Consider the following 17,946-nt stretch of genomic DNA (forward strand, 5'->3'; position numbering starts at 1 on the left):
AGGGGCCTGTTGCACAAAACTAGGATAAGGGATTAAGCCAGGATATCTTGGTGATCCTGGCTCAATTGATCCGTAATCCGGTTGCACTAAAGATGGATAGGGGGCAGGAGGATATGTTATGGTATAAATTACCATGGAGATTTATTCTGTGGAGCTAGCCTGCTCCAGACCAGGCTAAATTCCAGGATCTATTTAATCTCATCCCTAATGTCAGTCAGCAGTCACCACAAATGGAAACCAATAGTTATTTCACTGCTCACTATACATTGTTATCACATATAACTAGACCCACTGTCATTATTTAAACGTTTGTGATCATTAATTTCAATGATTTTGGATAAAAAAGGATTTTTAGATGATGTTGCTATCATTAGATAATTTACAGTTTCCCATAGACTATAAGGCTATATATAAAATGATAGAATATTAGGGCCACAGAGGGGAAAAAAACACAAGTCATAATATTGTAACCAGTTGTTTTGAAGGAGGACAGTTGTTAAAATGACAGATGTGGGGCATTTCGTGAAATTGTACTTCAGTATGGTTTCATAAACAAAGACATGCTGATGTGCCAGAATATTAAGTATCACATTGTCATAAGTATCAAAACTGTAAAAACAATATGTAGCTTTTCTGCAGAAAGAACCAGCCTCATAAATTTATGACTTTATCCTTTTTCTTCAGTGTGGCCCTAGTACTCTGTCATATAAACAAATACACATTCCATATGAATATAAAAACACAATGTGTAACATTATGTTCCTTTATTGAATAAGGACAAAACAAAGCAGGTAAACCATCAGCTCCTTTCGAAACTGAAGTCACAGTGACTCTACAAGATGGAAAGCACAGAATCCAAGCATATTATACAAAATGATACATACACATTCAAAGGTCTGTATATAACACACCCTGCATGTCTGCACACTAAAATAAATGCAGGACAAATCCATACACATCAACTGAACAGACAAATGAATGGATGCAGTAGCCTCCCTGCAGCCTTGTATTACACACAGTATACCGCACAAACATCATAAGAGGCCAAATTCGTAAAAAAACGAACCCAAAAAAACCCAAATTCCTCTGCCACCGCAGGACATATTTAACCAAAATTGAAAGCACACATACTAACTAAAATAATTCAACACATATTGGTCCCTCAGCAGCCGACCACTGTCGTCATCAGGGAAGATTGCCGGATTGTCCCAGTCCATGTCTGGTGGCACTCTGGGGGCCCTCTCCTTCCTCAGGCAGGCCACATTGTGGAGGACAGCACAAGCCACAGTAATATCACATGCCCTAACAGGGCTGACCCTTAATTTGTGAAGGCAGTGAAAGCGTGCCTTCAGGAGGCCAAAGGTCATTTCAACTCTGGCCCTGGTCCTGGCATGGGCATGGTTGTAGGCCTGCTGTGCTTCCTGGGGGTCTGTGAAAGGTGTCAGGAGAAAAGGCTGGCAGCCATACCCCCTGTCTCCCAGCAACACACCAGAGAATTCACCTGTCAACACAAAATCTCATCATTACTACCTCATAAACACAGTGATATTCTTGACACAGCCATGATGGTTATAAATAGGGGTTGTGTGGCTTACCTTGTGATAGGCACTGATAGATTTCAGAGGCCCGAAAGATTCTGGAGTCATGGACTGAGCCAGGCCATTTTGCCACAACATTGCTGATCACACAGTCAGCATTGCAGACCATCTGAAATCATAAGATGAGGAATATTACACCAATCAATGCACATCACTGGCAATGCAGAGTGTTCGTCAATGGACAATATCAAAAAGTTATGTTCACCTGAACATTAATGCTGTGAAAGGATTTCCTATTCACAAAATCGGCCTCATGGGCACCTGAGGGGGCTTTTATCCTTATGTGTGTGCAGTCCACTGCACCAATGACATTGGGGAAACCTGTCACACAAAGTAATGAGTATCCTACTATGTGTTAACAGTTGTCCTGTAATTTGTAGATCCTCTTACTTGCAATCCTATAGAACTCCTCTTTGATGTCACAGAGTCTTCTGTGGCCAGGGAAGGAGATGAAGACATCTGCTAATGCTTTGATAGCCAGACACACACTCCTTATTGTGCGGCAAATTGTGGCCTTGTTCAGCTGTTCTGCATCCCCCACTGAGTACAGGAAGGCTCCACTAGCAAAAAAGCGCAAGGCCACACAAACCATTTGCTCCACACTCAGTGCATGGCTCCGTGCAGTGCGGTGCTTAATCCTGGGACCCAGTAGTCTGCATAGATACCTGATGCCATCTGCAGAAAACCTGTATCTTTCATATAGATGGTCATCAGGGAAGGCCAGTGGGTCCAACCGGTCCCTGAAGACCCTTTCTCGCCTGAAGGCTCTCCTCAGCACAAGTGCTTCTTCATCCACCACATCTCGCACGAATGGGCATGCCATTGTCAGAGCAGAAAGGAACACACAATTTTGGGCCTTCATATAGGCTAGTGGCCACACCTGGTGCTGGGGGGGTGGGCAAAAGAGGGCGATGCCTTATAACGATGACTTGGTTGTACTGATTGCTGGGAAAATAAAAAAAACCTTAGAAAGATGCCACCGTCCTGTGTGCTCACAATAAGAGCTCATATGTCATGGCTCACTTGACTTTACGAGAATATACCTAATTTTTATTTTCAGCTGTGTCATCTTCTTGGAGCTGGGGGAGGAAAGAAAAATAATGATTAATACATTTGTGTTACAGTTAGCATACAGTGTACATTGAAGGCATATCTCACCTCCCTCTCAAGTTTTTTTATTTCAAGGTTCAGTTTCCTAATTGTCCTCTTTTTTATTTCGGACTCCAGTGCAAGATTTTCCACCTTTTTCTTCTTGTACTGAATGTCTATGTCTGCCAGTTCTATTTGGCGCCGGAGGTGGTTGCCATACAACTTTCTGATAGCTTGTGAGCTCTGTGAACACAATACAATTAGCGCAGCTGGAATTTGGCAGGATGTGGTGTCCTTTTATTAATACGCACTATGTTGCCAGGCTGGTTTTCCCACTGTATAGCATCTGGGTCCTGTAAAAGAAATTAGATTTTTTGATTTTGATGAGGACTCCTCACCATTGTAGAGTAAATAGTACTTTCACAGTCTTAACATGATACCTCATGCCTTCTGGAATCCAGAGAGATGGTCTCCTCCTCATCATCGTCTCCATCATGTGCTGTTGCTGCTGCACTGGGGCCTTCACCCTATCACATTTAATCGGATTCATATTGAAGCTAGTAGACAAGACATGCCAGGCCTACAGTATGCCTTTGATGGAGTACTCACTGGATCAGCATCGTCTGGTGCTTGTGCTGGTGGCTCTAACAGGAACACAGTGCTGCCAGACACTGCAAGGCAATAGGTAAACCAAAGTCAGACAGTCCAAATTGATTCAATATGAATGTGGTTGTATCCCATGTAGAGATGGAAGGACATACCTTGAATGAAGCGGGTGGCATCTTGGGAGGAACCTATGCTCGTCTCTTTCCCCCCAGGGATCCCCTCTAAGACGGGCCTGCCTTTATTTAGCTCCAAGGCCATGTCCTCTGCTGGGGTAAGGTCAGCCTTTGGTGACCCACCACCCGTGCCTTGTCTGTGGGTATTCTTTTTCACTGCTAAAACAGTACAGACAATGTGTGAGCAGGCACCTTCTGGGTACAATATATGCTTGTGCTTTGTTAAATATTAGTCAGGGACCATACCATTCTGCAGAATGTTCTTGTATTTGATTTTGACCTGCTGCCATGTCCGTTTTGGCCCGTTCATGTTTAATCTACACACACACACACACACACACACACATTTAATGGAGTCACACTGCAAAAAATTACTTGGTATTTTTGTCTTGTTTTCAGTAAAAATATCAAAAAATTTATCATAGCTTTATAGTGTGATGGAGTTACTTTACACAATTTCACTCATATCTGCAGTGCATTTCAATTAAAAATTTAACCGTTTCATAATTACAGTACAACTGCATTTTTGGAGATGTGAATTAAATATTTGAATTGTAATTGTGATGTTTCAGCGGAGCGGTGAGTGTGTAATTGTGCACTACTTACGCATTCAGGCGGTCTGCAATACTTTGCCACGCTTTTTCTCTTTGCTTTATCACTGTGGCGGTGTTGCCTTTCTTCTTAATTATATCTTTTACCTCCTCGTATGCCTCCATGAGGATTTGTGCTTCCGACGGGGAAAAGTATGCGGCTCTAGTTGCCATGGTAAATCAGTTAATCTGTGATCTGTGGCGGGGTCTATTTGAGTGAGCCGTGAGCGCGCACCTATCCAGGATTGGTTTCACCTGGCTTAATGAATCCGTGTCTGCTCATCCTGGCTTGGTCTTTGTGCAACCAATTAAGCCTGGACGCACATGTTTTGGCTTCATTGAGCTCAGCTGAGTCATTTATCCCGGATGTCTTAATTCTACTTTTGTGCAACAGGCCCCAGGGGATGGGGAATTACAAAACATTTGTGTGAAGTCTGCGTATGATGGGGGATTTTACACGTTGTTAAATGGTTTACAAATATCTTTTGATACTTGTTCTATATCCGTGGGTATGTTTTTCAATTATTTTATGATTAAATATGACTCAATATGCCTTATAAGAGGTGGTGTCTTGATTTTCTTTGAAAGGGAAACAGTGAGACTGCTTAACCCATGTGTTATCTTCGGGTCATTGTGACCCACCGTCGTATTGCGACAACTTTACCGCATACAAAAACAGTGAAGCATTTTCTTTTAACTGTTGGGCTGTCTCAGACCCCCCACATTGCAAAGGTTAAAAGAAAATTATTTTTGTTTTTGTATTGGGTAAACACAACGATGGTTTGTTATGAACCTTTGGGTCATGTGACCCGAAGGCAGCACAAGGGTTAATTGTGTTTAGACCCTGTGTGCAAATAAGGACAGCAGTTGAATATTTTTGTCCAAGTACTTTCCCTTCATGCAGCTTTTGACAACAGTGAAGAGCACAGAGATGGTTCATGTTCAGACCTGCCTCAAGGGGTTGTGGATCACCTCAGTGGGAGCCAGAGGAATTACATGGGTTAAGCACATAACTCAGGAGCTTCAATCAGGTCTTTTATTTGTAAGGCACAAAAGACATTTCCTTACTGCAGAATGGTTCATTCAATTAGAGTACATGGTTTGTTGGTTTTACAATACATTTGTTTCCCCCTGCTTTTTAAATGAAGCTATAGTACACTTTTTTTTAATAACGTAACATTATTAACAAGTACATATTTGTAACTTTTACATACAACTAAATGAAGAGTTTCAATGAAAATGACAAGACATTTACAAAGCTCAAAGCAGTTGCCTCATCGTTGTCAAGGAAAGGAGGGGTAGAGGGGGGAGGGGTTGTAGAGTCACTACAGCATTCTAACACACACTTACTCGCCATAGTCCTCCATGACACATGCTCAAACACACATTGGAAAGCAGCTCTGAAACATACAAAAATGCTTACAAAATTATAGGTATATTCATGTACGTACATAAATTGGCCCTTGACAACATACACAAACATCTACCGTTCACAGGTCTGAGTTAAGCTTTGTTCACCTAAGGTTGTCCTATGCTAGCCTAGGAGGGGTTTCACAAACAGGAACTAGATCAGGGTAGTAAGCTTGGATAGACTGTTAGGCTTCTGGTATACAACAACCCCCCCCCCCCCCACGACACCAGGGTTTATTCTAGAAGGCGCTATAGTTTCTGCCTTTAAAAAGATATTTGAGGAACGCTGTGCTTTTTTGAGAGCCCCGATTTCATCTGGCTAGCTAACATTAACAGTAAGTCAAGTGCATCAGTCAACAGTGCTGCTTTACTGCCATCTTCTGGCTAAAAACACCACCACACATCCTGGTCTTCTACTAAAGACACTTGCAATGGAAGGGAAGTAGTAGTCTAGTTACCCAATGACCCTCTACAAACTCCTCATTGAAAATGTAGAGAGCTAGGTGCTATTGTTTGCCTGACATGTTCATGGACTGAAATGTCCTTATCCCACTACAGCTGAAAGCTGATTGGCTGAGACCCAAAAAGAGCCATGTAACTCGAGGTCTACCCTAACTTTAAGAATGCAGTGGGCTAACGTAACCCTAGTAAGTTAATGTTCTCTTTATAACTAGTTAAGCTTTCTGATTAGGCCAAATTTGACTTTTAAAGTCCCAATTAAGTTAATCTTTGTTGAATGGAAGAAACCAATAAAGGAAGCAGAAAAATAAACTGGGAGATGAAAGGTGCTTAATATAACAAAACATTGATTTGTTTACACGCACATTTACACCCCCACCAACACTTGTTTAGACACACACTTTTAATTAGACTGTCTCTTACTTAGAATCCTCTTCTTTAAGGTTGGAACAGAACATGTCTTGAAGAGGTCCCTTTGGCTCCTTGTGCAGATTTGCATGACATCACTGTACTTTCCTCTGCACTGAACTTTCATTAGATAGGGTGAGGGGTTGAGGGGACTAAGCCACCAATCAACAGACAGATACAGGATGAAGGGGGGAGGTCTATTGACGCATCTCCTTTATCCCACTTGTCTAAGATGAAGGTGTGGAGACAAAGAGGAAGGGAAGGGGGAAGAGGGATAGAGAATGGGCCAGGCAACAGAATCAAATACAATCAGACTAATTTTATATATCAACAAATAATGGAAACCCTTGGAGAAAAAAAAATCAAAGATGCACACAGAAGAGGAATGGGGAAGAGAAGAGGAAATCGGAGAAGGGGAGAGCAGAATGATGTTGCCTTAAGCAGAGTCTGGTGAGACTGACAGTCAACTCTTACTAAACTCCTCTCCTCCTACCTCAAAACCCTTTGGGATAATTCCTCTTAAGGAATAGAATTCTAAGCAGCATCACCAACCCATAACTGTGTGAATCTCTCCCTTTCTTGATGAGAACTTCCCTATGATCCTCTCTCCCTCCACACTGTGGCGATAATGGGGCATTAGTCAAACCTGTCTCCCTACCCTCTCTCTCCTCTTCTCAGCCTCCATTCACTACGCCATGCTGCACCATGCTGCAAGGTCCCTTCCCGTCAGTCTGACTTGTCCCCGTCCTCTTCTCTCTGGTCCCTCTCGGCCCCCTCCCGAACCTTGTCCTCCTTGGCTAGCTGAGCCTGGGCATGGGAGTGGGAGGCCAGGATGGAGGAGAGGGAGAGCAGGCCAGAGCTGGAGGTGACAGCAGGTAGGCTAGGGGGCGTCAGACCCAGGGGCAAGGGTGTCATGGGCAGGGCCAAGCCCTGGAGCTGAGACAGCTGGTGAACCTGGAGCTGTTGCTGAAAAGACAGATGATTTGGTGTGTCAGCGCACACAAACACACACAGGAGCTAACTACAGTTAAGACCGGGATCCACTGATAGGAAAACGAGGCAAAATTCATCCAACAAAATGTCATTCCCCATTCATTGGGTGTGCTCAAGCCTTCGGCGAGCACAAGCATTGTTGTTTTCTCTCATATATATTATTATTATTTATTATTTTCCCACCCCTAAGGATCCCTCAATATTTGGACTGAGACCTGGTCAAAGCCAATTAAATGGATGGTCTGAGGAGAATGAGTGGAGAAGTGTGCTGGTGAAGTGTCCTGGTGAAGTGTCCTGGTGAGTTGCTATCATTTAGCAAAGCAGCAACAATCTCTGGAGCTAGTCTACGAACAGCAGTGCACATATACAATTCTGTTTTACTGTCAGTGAATAGCACCGAGTGAAAGTCAACGTTTTCTTTCCTCCTTTGGACAAGTAACAAGTGTTTATTTTCTAATCGATTTCAATGGTCTCTAAGCGGGCTTTGGTCAGTCGTCTCCCCAACGTGACGTCATGCAATGCATTGTGGGGGAAAGAAGAATCGTTGCAAAAAGTAGCTACTTTTTCGTATTATATTCTGTTTTGTGACACCCAACAAATAAACACTAAGCTAGTACCAGAGAATGTCTAATATGGTCTCTGCTAGCACCATCAAAACATGGGACATCTAATCGGAAATGTGTTTACAACGTCTGGGAAAATATTTAATTAGGGATGATCTTGGGGGGGGGGATTTCTAGGTGGGACTGGAAAGTTAGCCCATACCCAGCTAACACATGACGTTGCGGCAACGTTGCCAGTAAGTGCTCAGTTGGTAACCCGCGACGTTACCTTCTGGCAACGTCGTAGCAACGTTATAAAGGGAATGTTGCCAGTTGGTCCCATGGACAACGTTGCCGCGACGTCGTACCTTGGTCGGCTGGTTACGTAATTTTTTGGTCCCCTGGACAACGTTGCCGCGACGTCGTACCTTGGTCGGCTGGTTACGTTATTTTTTGGTCCCATGGACAACGTTGCCGCGACGTTGTACATTGGTCGGCTAATTACCTTATTTTTAGACCCGTGGACAACGTTGCCGCAACGTCGTACCTTGGTCGGCTGGTTACGTTATTTTTTGGTCCCGTGGACAACGTTGCCGTGACGTTGTACCTTGGTCGGCTGGATACATTGATTTTGGTACCATGGGTTAAGTTGCGGCTAAGTCGCTCTTTGGTCGCAGGACAACGGATCTCGAGTGCATATAATGGTTTATCCAGAGATGGAGAGATCACACTGGACGGCTCTCAGTTCTGACACTTTTGCAATGTAGCCATAGTCTACATGAATTTCAATCACACACAATATTAAATGTTGCACCCAGCACATATAAATGTAGACAATGCATGTAATTCATGTGCAGCTCAGCCCCAGCATGTCATTGGTCATCAATTTTCTCATATGCAGAAACATAGCTTTAATAAATAAAAGACTGAATTTGGAATATAATTTAGTCTTTCATTCTTTACTATAAACATGTACAAAAGCAATCAATGTGTGATGTGTAACATGATTAAGCAAACATTCTTTGTATAGCACACCAAAGCTGTATGACACACAATGCAAATTTGTGCTCCAATAATTTTTGTGATACAAAATTGTTAAATGTGACCAAAAGGTAAGCGACTCTTAAGAGTTTCATTTCCAAAGACAAGTCATCACAGAATATTACAATTCTTCCTTAGCAAACCTGCCCCTCAGTCTGCCCCTGAGCAACAACTTTGCGCATGCCCATTTCAACGCATCGCTCAAACTGGGGTTTCAGAAGAGATTTTGCAGGGGTTCAACACCGTCTTGTACGCATTGGATTTCAACTGGAAATTAGCTACTTCAAAAGGTGAGTTTCTTGACAGAAATATATAAACATATTTTAAGAAATTTGATGGGGCATGCTAATACGTATATATTTGAAATTTAGGCCATTTAGCCTGTTTATGTGCTATCAGATTCACATTGTTTACGTTAGGATTTCGATAGCTACAGTACAGTAGAGGTTAAACCCTCCAGAAAGTTATGTTGAAATACTGAAAATGCATAGGCCTACATGTTATCAAAGTTTAGCGTCTCACAAATCACCCACAAAAGAATCAGTGAAAATAAACGTTCACTAATTTTTCCAATTTGTACGACATCTTTTTTTGGATAAGTTTATTCGTTTTAACCTTTTAGATGCGTGAGTTTTAAATATTTCCGACGCTTCCACCAGTTATTTTTCCAAAACGGCAGCTAGGTATCTTTAATTAGCTTCCGTTACCTAGCAACCTAGCATAATACTCGTAGCAATGCTACTACCTGCTAGTGTTACTTGTTAGCCTACTAATTGTAAATTTTGAAGCCATACTATAGCGTTTGTCATATAGTTTTTGTCTATCGGAAAACAGTCGGTTGGAATGTTCAGAATCACATATGTGCAATGCTACTCCTTTAATATCAATATGCTATAACTATGTACATAAACTACATTCCATTTTCATTTCTGTACAGATTATCCTACCACCGTCACACGGCCTAGCACTGTGTCCCTGGGAAATGATGGTAAAGTAATGAATGACCGTTTAAAACAGTGACAATAATTGTATGAGCCATGGCAACCTAAAGGCTATGTTTTGAAGCAAAAGCATGACTTAAAACTTTTGCATCACCAGATTCCATACCCCTAGATGTCAACTCTGGTCTGGTGGAGGTGAACCAATTGGGGGCCCAGGAAAACAGCTGGCAGCCAGGCAAGTGCAAATATAAGACACTCAAAAAAATATATGCTTTGTATACAACCATTCAAGGTAACATTTGTTATTTACATCAATGTTACAGCTAATCTAGAAGAACCAGTGTATGCCAATCATGCTAACTCTTGTAAACTTGTTTTACTTGTCTTTAATGACAGACACATTACAGGTTATGCTCCGGAAGATGGAGACATTGGAGGAGAACCAGCGAGAGGCTCTCCTATTCAGGCGACTACAGGGCAGACACACTGAAGAGGTGCCAGTGATGGACCTACAGGTGGCCCAAACACAGGCTGAACTCCAAGACCTTGAGGAGCGCCTTAAGGTGCTGGAGTTGCGAAAGAGAGTGGTAAGTGTTTGGAGATGCCATGAACTATGGCTTACACGCAGCGTTCAACGTTCACATTGGTGCTGACAATAAGTTCATGACTTCTAATTCCAGACGCTGTGATGAAGTGGAAGACGGGACTGGGAGAGAAAGCTGTGGAGCTCCTCATAGAGGAGACACTCAAACACACCCCGGCAGCCCATTCAAAACAAGCCAGGTGAATGAATCATGATTGCAGCTTCCATATCCAACCTTTCACATGGCTATGTGACAAAAATCTAGAATCACATCTTTTTTTGATGATGTATATTATTTTAGATGTGATTTTTTTATGACTTGTATAGCGCCTTTTTACAAGTGCAATTATGTTGATAGAACACTAACTTATTTTGTGCTTCATTGTCAGGGCCAACAGACAGGACCTGTAGTGGGGACTGGCAGAAGATTTTAATTCACTGTTTGGCACTTTGTTTGAAATAAAATGACAATGTTACATGGAAATGCTGCCTTGTTTATGATTAGCTGGAGTTAGGCTACACATCACACAAACATAGTCCTCCTAAAGTTGGCTACCATGTAGCCTATTATACAAGAACAAGTAGCATTTTGGGCAAATGAGGTCTGCATATGAACCGCCCCAATATAAGCAGTAGAATTGAGAAATATAGGTTACTTAGTTAACGTTGCAGTTACGGACTGGCAACGTCACAAAATGACGTTGCTGGGAGGTCGCGCTTACGGACTGGCAACGTCGGAAAATGACGTTGCTAGGGGGTCGCGGTTACAGACTGGCAACGTCGGAAAATGACGTTGCTAGGAGGTCGCGGTTACGGACTGGCAACGTCGGAAAATGACGTTGCTAGGAGGTCGCGGTTACAGACTGGCAACGTCGGAAAATAACGTTGCCACGACGTCGCGGTTACGGACTGGCAACGTCACAAGATTACGTTGCGGTTACGTTCTGGCGTCCCACAGATGCACGGTCCCGCAACGTCGCCAAATACGTTGCGGCAACGTATGTTTGGTCATCGAGTGACGTTGCGGCAACGTAAGGGCAACGTAACTGTGTTAGCTGGGTAGCTAGCCCATAGCTAGCATGATGTCTTCTTTCTAGATCTAGATAAGTTTACCGTTAGTTAGGGATGGGTATCGTTAATTTTTATCGATACCATCAAATACAATGGATAACAGTTTAAATGTTTATTACCAACAAGCAAATAGCGCAAATTCGTTGGAAAAATAAACCTGCCATATGGCCTTTAAATGCGCGGCTTCAATTTTACACTAAGCTTTGTGTTTGACCTCCTTGTCTATTCTTTTTTTGTCTATGGCTTACAATTCACTAAATCTCTCTTACTAATTAAACGCCACCCTCGAATAAACGCCGCCCTCAAATAAACGCTGCCCCAAAAAGGTGTAATAAACGCTGCTGATCGAAAAAATACGGTAATGTCACGTTAAATGATGTATTTAAACTCAAGCTTGTGTGGTGCGTAGCTGTCTTCAATCCCACAGCCTAAACTTTATGTCAACAATCCTCTCAAACAATCCTCTCAGTGAAGTTTGGCTAGCAACAGCAGCTAGGCTAATTTACCAGGGTCAGCTTCTCCATGCAGGGCTCTAGGCTGACCAAATGGTCGCATTTGGCATGGTTACTGACAATGATTGCTTCCAGCAAACTTCTTTTGAATGAGCCATTTCCACCTAAATAAATGTCAAGCTTATTTACGTTTTTGGGGGCATATTTGCAGATGGTACTGTTTGAATCGCGATTCCATCTGAAATAGGGTTTCCAACTTTCTCAACCCCAAATGAGGGACACTTTCTTCCAGGTGTGCACACGCACGCGCACCAACAGCTGAAAAACAATAACGGAAATCGCAAGCTTTCATTAGCCATACCATGATAAACCTACTCAGTGTAATTTTGGCAAACCACTAATAGCTACTCGCTTGGATGTATTGTTCAAAGTAATAGTCAAGGCAATTATTACAAGTTTCTCCTTTTGACACACAATAACGCTCACCTCACCAGTGGCCAGTTCACACACACTGTCACCAACAAGCAACAACCGTGTCCCATAGCAACGTTTGCATGAGTTTTGGCACGTTTACAGTAGCCTATTATTGTCCGGTGAGGCTGTGATTGGAATACGGGACTGGAGCTGTCCCTGACGGGACAAATCAAAATCATCCATAATTCGGGATGTCCTGGACAATTCGGGACGGTTGGCAACCCTAATCTGAAATACTGCCGGTGAGAACGTTGTTAGCTACAATAGCTTGTTTCAAAGACGGTTCAGCTTGTTTCAAAGGGGGTTCTTAATCAATTATTGCAATATGAGTAAGCCAAATGCTTGAAAATATCACTAGAAGGGAAAAACTTATGGTGACGTTTTGCTAAGTCATGGATGTTAGGACCATTTTTACACCGGATTGCCCAATATCTTCGTTTGATCCAACTTTTCAACTGAGGCTGCTAGCCTATAGCTTATCACTATTCCCTCTTGCAGGGGAAATGAGAAGACAACCGTTTCATTCTACACTTCACTTTTTGTATTTTGAATTGTAAATGAGCAGCAACAAATGTATGCTTTTAAATCTATGCAATCTTCATAAATAATAAGTATGCATTTTTATATAAAATATACAGAAATATCAGTTAGAAAAATTACAGTTAATAAACGGACCCATCTGCAACCAATGCAAGCAAGCACACCCTACAATTTCCCCAGAAATGTTACCCTCTCTAGTATTCAATTGAAGTCATGTGACCGCCTGCACGAGGCAGTACAGGATAGCTGGCGACACGAGGCAGGTGAATACGACACCCAGCAAGAGGAGCGAATCCTATTCTATGCTAATTGCATGTAAAATGTTGCCACGGGTTATTGAGCAACAACCACCTAGCATCTATGTTTATGTGTTTCCAGCCCTCCTTTATGTTGTCATCCGTTCCTAGTTATCAAAGCCATATAGCTACCTTTAGTTGGATAACTATTGCTACGTTTGTATAATTATAGCATCACTACCGGTTCCAAGTAAAAAACTATTCACACACACAGAACACGTTTGTCACTGTTTACTATGGGCATTAGTGGATGAGGAACAGCAGTATGGCCCATACTGTGAGCTACTAACTAGTTAGTTCATGTGTTTTGGGAGAGTGGCTTTGAAGGGAGGGGGCGGGATATTTTGGGTTGGATACTTTCAAAGTCAAGCCAAAATGGCTAGTTTCACAAAATGTACCTATCCAACCTTTAGCCTTTGGCACTTCAGAGTAAAACACAGCTTGCGTCTGTCTAATCTGTATCTTTTCACTGCAACTCTGCATTGAGATTTGGGGAATTATGTGATCTGTACAGATCATGGATCAACTACGGGCTTTTACACCACTCACAAATTGCCTAAATACATCGGCAATCACCGATAGAAGTAGTGACGGTTGTCCATAGGAAAAAGTGCTTGTATCGCCCAACCCTATTACAGAAGTCCCTTTGTATAGTAACAAAAACACAGAGTACAAACAGATTAACACGCACACATATGAAGCAAACACTTACCCGTATGATGGAGTTCATCTCAGGTGGGGTTACCTGCTTGGCTCTCTCTATGGCACCCATGACCTGCTGCTGATGCTGAAATATACAAACACACACAATCAACAACAGAAGTTATATTACAATGATCAATAATCTACACTTATCTGAACAGTAACTTTACTTGACAATCCTACTATTGATTTGATTGAGAATCTGAACGGAAACGCAGCTCAACTGAAGTTAGACAAGCAAATCTTTGGAGAGGAGGATGCCATACCTCTTGTGATAGGTAGGGGAGAACTTGAGCACAGATTCCATTCAATCTCTTTACCACCTCAGCCTGGGAGGAAGAAACAACAAATCCAGAAAAACTGGATTTTACTGAACAATGCCGTAAATACTTCAAAAGAAAAAGACAACAAAGTAATGGTCAGGTGCGGATGGAGGTCTCTTACCTGTTTGTGCATTTCAATGTTCAGTCCATAGGACATCTCATAGTACTGCAAAATTAGCATGTATGAGACATACAATTAAAGCAATAGTTGGTTTATGAGCTTTGGTATGATATCAAACTAAGATTATGTCACTGACCATGATGTAATGACGCTGCATCTCTGACTTCTCACTAGCTAGTTTATCACACTCCATTTTCAAACTGAAAAGACAGGTCACAAAGCACACATATTAAAGTCAGCTTTCCAACTGTATGCACATGTGTATCTGTTTGTATTTACTAGACTTGTGCTTACGTATGTGTGGTTAACTGACTCTTTACCTGTGGTATTGTGCTTGGAGGAACTGGAACTCATCCTTGATCCGGTCACAGGAGTCTGAGGTGGTGAACTTGAGGGGCTGACTGGACTGAGAAGATGTCTACAAAACCAGTGTGTGTGAGAGAGAGGGAGAGAACACCCTGTATATATCTACTAAAATAGTTTCAATAAAATAGTTACTTTATCTTACTATCTAGCTTACTAAACTGAGGGTTAAAATGCTCGTATATGAGGGTCTTTATACCATACCTTATCCTATACCTTATCTTATCTCTAAATTATGTTATATAGGACTCAAATTTACGACAGTTCATTTAGAACAGGATTGGGGGGATGATGATGAGAAGTAATCCTGGATTAGATAGCAGCGTTTTATGTTAAGGTTAGACAAATGGGGGTCTGATTTACCGACTGAAAGACTATCTTAACCAACACGCTAGCTTGATAATCAACCAAAGAGCTAGCATTTTGTGTGTTTTGGCAAGCTCCTTGGATGTTATAGTAATTCACTACAGGATTACTTTCTACCTGATCGGGGGAAAGAAAATAAACAGAATGCTTGGGGCACATGGCACACACGAACCTACGCTTATTATCGAGTTAATACGATTTGTTGGGCGAATGTTGGTAGCTCTAATCATTGTCTGTCTTGTTTACTAGACAATGGCTTAACTAGCGTAAAACTAAGGAGCAGTTCCTATTTTTTTTCTATTAAGAGGTTTACTTCTGACTTCACATATGCTAACACAGCTAACGCTAGCTACTAAGATAGTTTAGCGTTAGCTTTTTAGCTAGAGCTAACGTCGTTAGCAAAATTACGCTTGGGATAACTACTTACCGAGTGTCTTGATTGTGGAAACATCATGTCAGTGGATCTTACGGAATATTTCCTTATGCGGTTAGGTGAATAAACTCAAACCCTCCACCTATTCGGTTGGGTAGTTATGTCGACAGGCTATTATACTTGAAGTGGAACCGCAGCAGCTTGCTAGCCAGCTGTATTGCAATCGTTTCTCAATCTTACACCGTTGTTTTTGTTCAGTTCGATTTGCTTGTCACAAAGCCAACTCAAATGTTTTGTTTTCTTTGACAATCCCTTTCCGTGACATTTGATAGACGTTAGATTAGCAAAAACTGCAGGGAATTTTCTAAACAAAGGATATATAAACTAGTAGCTAGTTGTCTTAAATTAAGTGGATCATCGCGAGGAACAACTCCGTTGTTCAGATTGGAACGGAGACTCGGAATATTTTCTACGATAAACAATGTTTACAAGCTTATACCACCCCAATTCACTGGCTATCCAGTTAGCTATACAATGTACGATGTCGAGGAACGAACGCCCCATGTGATGTGGGATTGAGGTGGCGCACTAAAGGTCCATTTTAGATGTCAAATGTATAAAATTACAGTGCGGAAGTGTTGTTGCAGCATGGAATGCCCCTGGTGGAAAGCGTGCAGAACTGTGGGTCCATACGTTTTGAACTTGAACTACAGCGTCGCCATTGACGGCGGGGCGAATTACCAACACAGTAGGTGTGTTCGACTTCATGTAGCGCGGCTGCAGCCGGCTGCCTTGAAGCTGAGAATGCCATTGGTTGCTTCAAGTCAGCCGGGCTGCAGGCGACGCCGGCGCTGCATGAAGTCGAACGCACCTAACGTTGCAGGAATGACGTTTTTTGTAGGCCAACCCCCCGGAAGTTAGCATCTCGGAAATAGTGATGGGAAGTTCGGATCCTTTTAAGGACTCGGTTCTTTGAATCTCGTTCATTAAAAGGAACGATTCTTTTTTCGAGTCATTCGTTAATTTCAACAGGGGGGGGGGGGGGGGGGGTTGCTCAACAAAAAGGCGACTTTAAAAAATGCAACAACCAGCAGTGTGTATTTATCGAATTCATGATTCAAATTACTAAACAAAAAATTATATCCTGAGAAAAGTGGATTTTGAGGGGCACTTCTATTCTATTTAAAAAAAAAATAACATAATTATTCATAAGTATGCAGTGGCATAACGACATCTCTGACGTTGATAACAAACCAAACCGTTTAAAAATCGGTTGAAAATTGAGAAAGTTATGGTCATTGAAAGGTGACATGACATGAAAACTTCACTTTAGGAGGTTATTTAACATTAATATGAGTTCCGCTAGCCTGCCTTTGGTCCCCCAGTGGCTAGAATTTTCGATCGGTGTAAACCAAGCCCTGATTCTTCTCCGAAGAAGATACAAAACTGGCCTTGCTGAAATTAAATTCTGGATCAGTACTAACTCTCCTTCGTTCAGCTACTAACCTCGGACAAGTAAGTTAGCTAACTAACGCTAGGCTATATCATTTTGTAGCTTTACTGTATATGGTTACCTATCTTGCTACCCTTAGAATGTGGCTGTAACATTAGCTCTGCAGCTAACAGCTGAGTTACTGTCGCTAATGGAAAAGTAGATAGCATCAAGTATGTGTGTGAATACACATGCTGTAACGTGAGTGTTGTAACACTTCTTTGTTATTTGGATAACCTTCTGCTGTTGGTTTTATGGCGCGCGCGATATCCGCCTTTCCCCTCATTGAAATGACTGAGTGTGTACCTCTGCAAATCAGGGTTATCAGATGAGAATGGGCAAATTCGAGGCATCTTACAGCAACGGGGCTACAGCCACTGCGATACATCCATTGTAAACATTAGCGCATGGTGCCGCCCCTCCGCTCCTCATTAGCATTTAAAGCTACAGACACCAAAACAGCGCGTTCTGAGGAAAGCTCCTTGTGGGACTGCTAGTAGTGGCTGTAATTCTGCACCAAGGCTGAAATTCGGGAAAGAGACTTCTGATACAGTATTAGGGGACCACTAAGGCCTATATAAAAGCATCCAAAAACAGCATGTCATGTCTCCTTTAAAAAAGTACATGTAGCATCAACACGTTAGGTGCGTTCGACATGGACTGCGGCTGCATGAAACGACCGGCGAGAGTAGCCGCTGCAGTCGGGGAGGAGTTGAAAACGGCTCTGTGAAGTCGGACATTCCAGCTTCTCGTGGTTTGCTGCGTTGACGTCAGTCACGGACGATCAAGCGCTGTTTGCTTACTTTACTTTATTTATAATTAAACATAGTCTTTCCGTTAGTGAGAGGCGAACTAAAACCCTCACGGTACTTTGATGGCGACGTCACAATGACCTAGCCTCGGCGCCGTATCAAGTCGGACAAAAAGTCTAACCAGAATT

The 17,946-nt window shown here is 42.3% G+C and overlaps 1 protein-coding gene and 2 long non-coding RNA genes across 5 annotated transcripts; 1 reads left to right on the plus strand and 2 right to left on the minus strand.

Moving 5' to 3' along the window:
- Positions 1–749: 749 nt before the first annotated feature.
- LOC134027202 (uncharacterized) lies at positions 750–2,805 on the minus strand. Of its 3 annotated transcripts, XR_009931432.1 has the most exons (5): positions 2,757–2,805; positions 2,642–2,677; positions 1,804–2,543; positions 1,596–1,707; positions 750–1,501 (listed from the first exon to the last, which is right to left on the minus strand). It is a non-coding gene; the product is annotated as an uncharacterized LOC134027202 (long non-coding RNA). The 3 variants fall into 3 exon arrangements; XR_009931430.1 differs by having other exon boundaries at positions 1,804–2,677; positions 2,757–2,785; XR_009931431.1 differs by having other exon boundaries at positions 2,642–2,763.
- Positions 2,806–5,078: 2,273 nt separating this feature from the next.
- On the minus strand, positions 5,079–16,169 carry LOC134026448 (TLE family member 5-like). The gene is made up of 7 exons (XM_062469218.1): positions 15,569–16,169; positions 14,733–14,830; positions 14,549–14,612; positions 14,413–14,457; positions 14,235–14,297; positions 13,979–14,053; positions 5,079–7,299 (listed from the first exon to the last, which is right to left on the minus strand). Exons 1-7 carry the CDS (start codon positions 15,593–15,595, stop codon positions 7,060–7,062), a joined length of 612 nt encoding a protein of 203 aa, XP_062325202.1. The 5' UTR covers positions 15,596–16,169; the 3' UTR covers positions 5,079–7,059.
- On the plus strand, positions 9,042–10,649 carry LOC134026859 (uncharacterized). The gene is made up of 4 exons (XR_009931390.1): positions 9,042–9,199; positions 9,847–9,897; positions 10,008–10,437; positions 10,531–10,649. It is a non-coding gene; the product is annotated as an uncharacterized LOC134026859 (long non-coding RNA).
- Positions 16,170–17,946: the final 1,777 nt, after the last annotated feature.

This window comes from Osmerus eperlanus, chromosome 9, assembly GCF_963692335.1.
Source record: "Osmerus eperlanus chromosome 9, fOsmEpe2.1, whole genome shotgun sequence".
Classification (NCBI taxonomy): Eukaryota; Metazoa; Chordata; class Actinopteri; order Osmeriformes; family Osmeridae; genus Osmerus; species Osmerus eperlanus.

Coding starts and splice junctions, on each gene's coding strand:
- LOC134026448 (XM_062469218.1), bottom strand. CDS start 15,595: ATGATGTTTCCACAATCAAGACACTCG. Junction 14,054..14,234: donor TCCCCTACCTATCACAAGAG/GTATGGCATCCT, acceptor TGTATATTTCAG/CATCAGCAGCAGGTCATGGG. Junction 7,300..13,978: donor AGATGAACTCCATCATACGG/GTAAGTGTTTGC, acceptor CTGTCTTTTCAG/CAACAGCTCCAGGTTCACCA.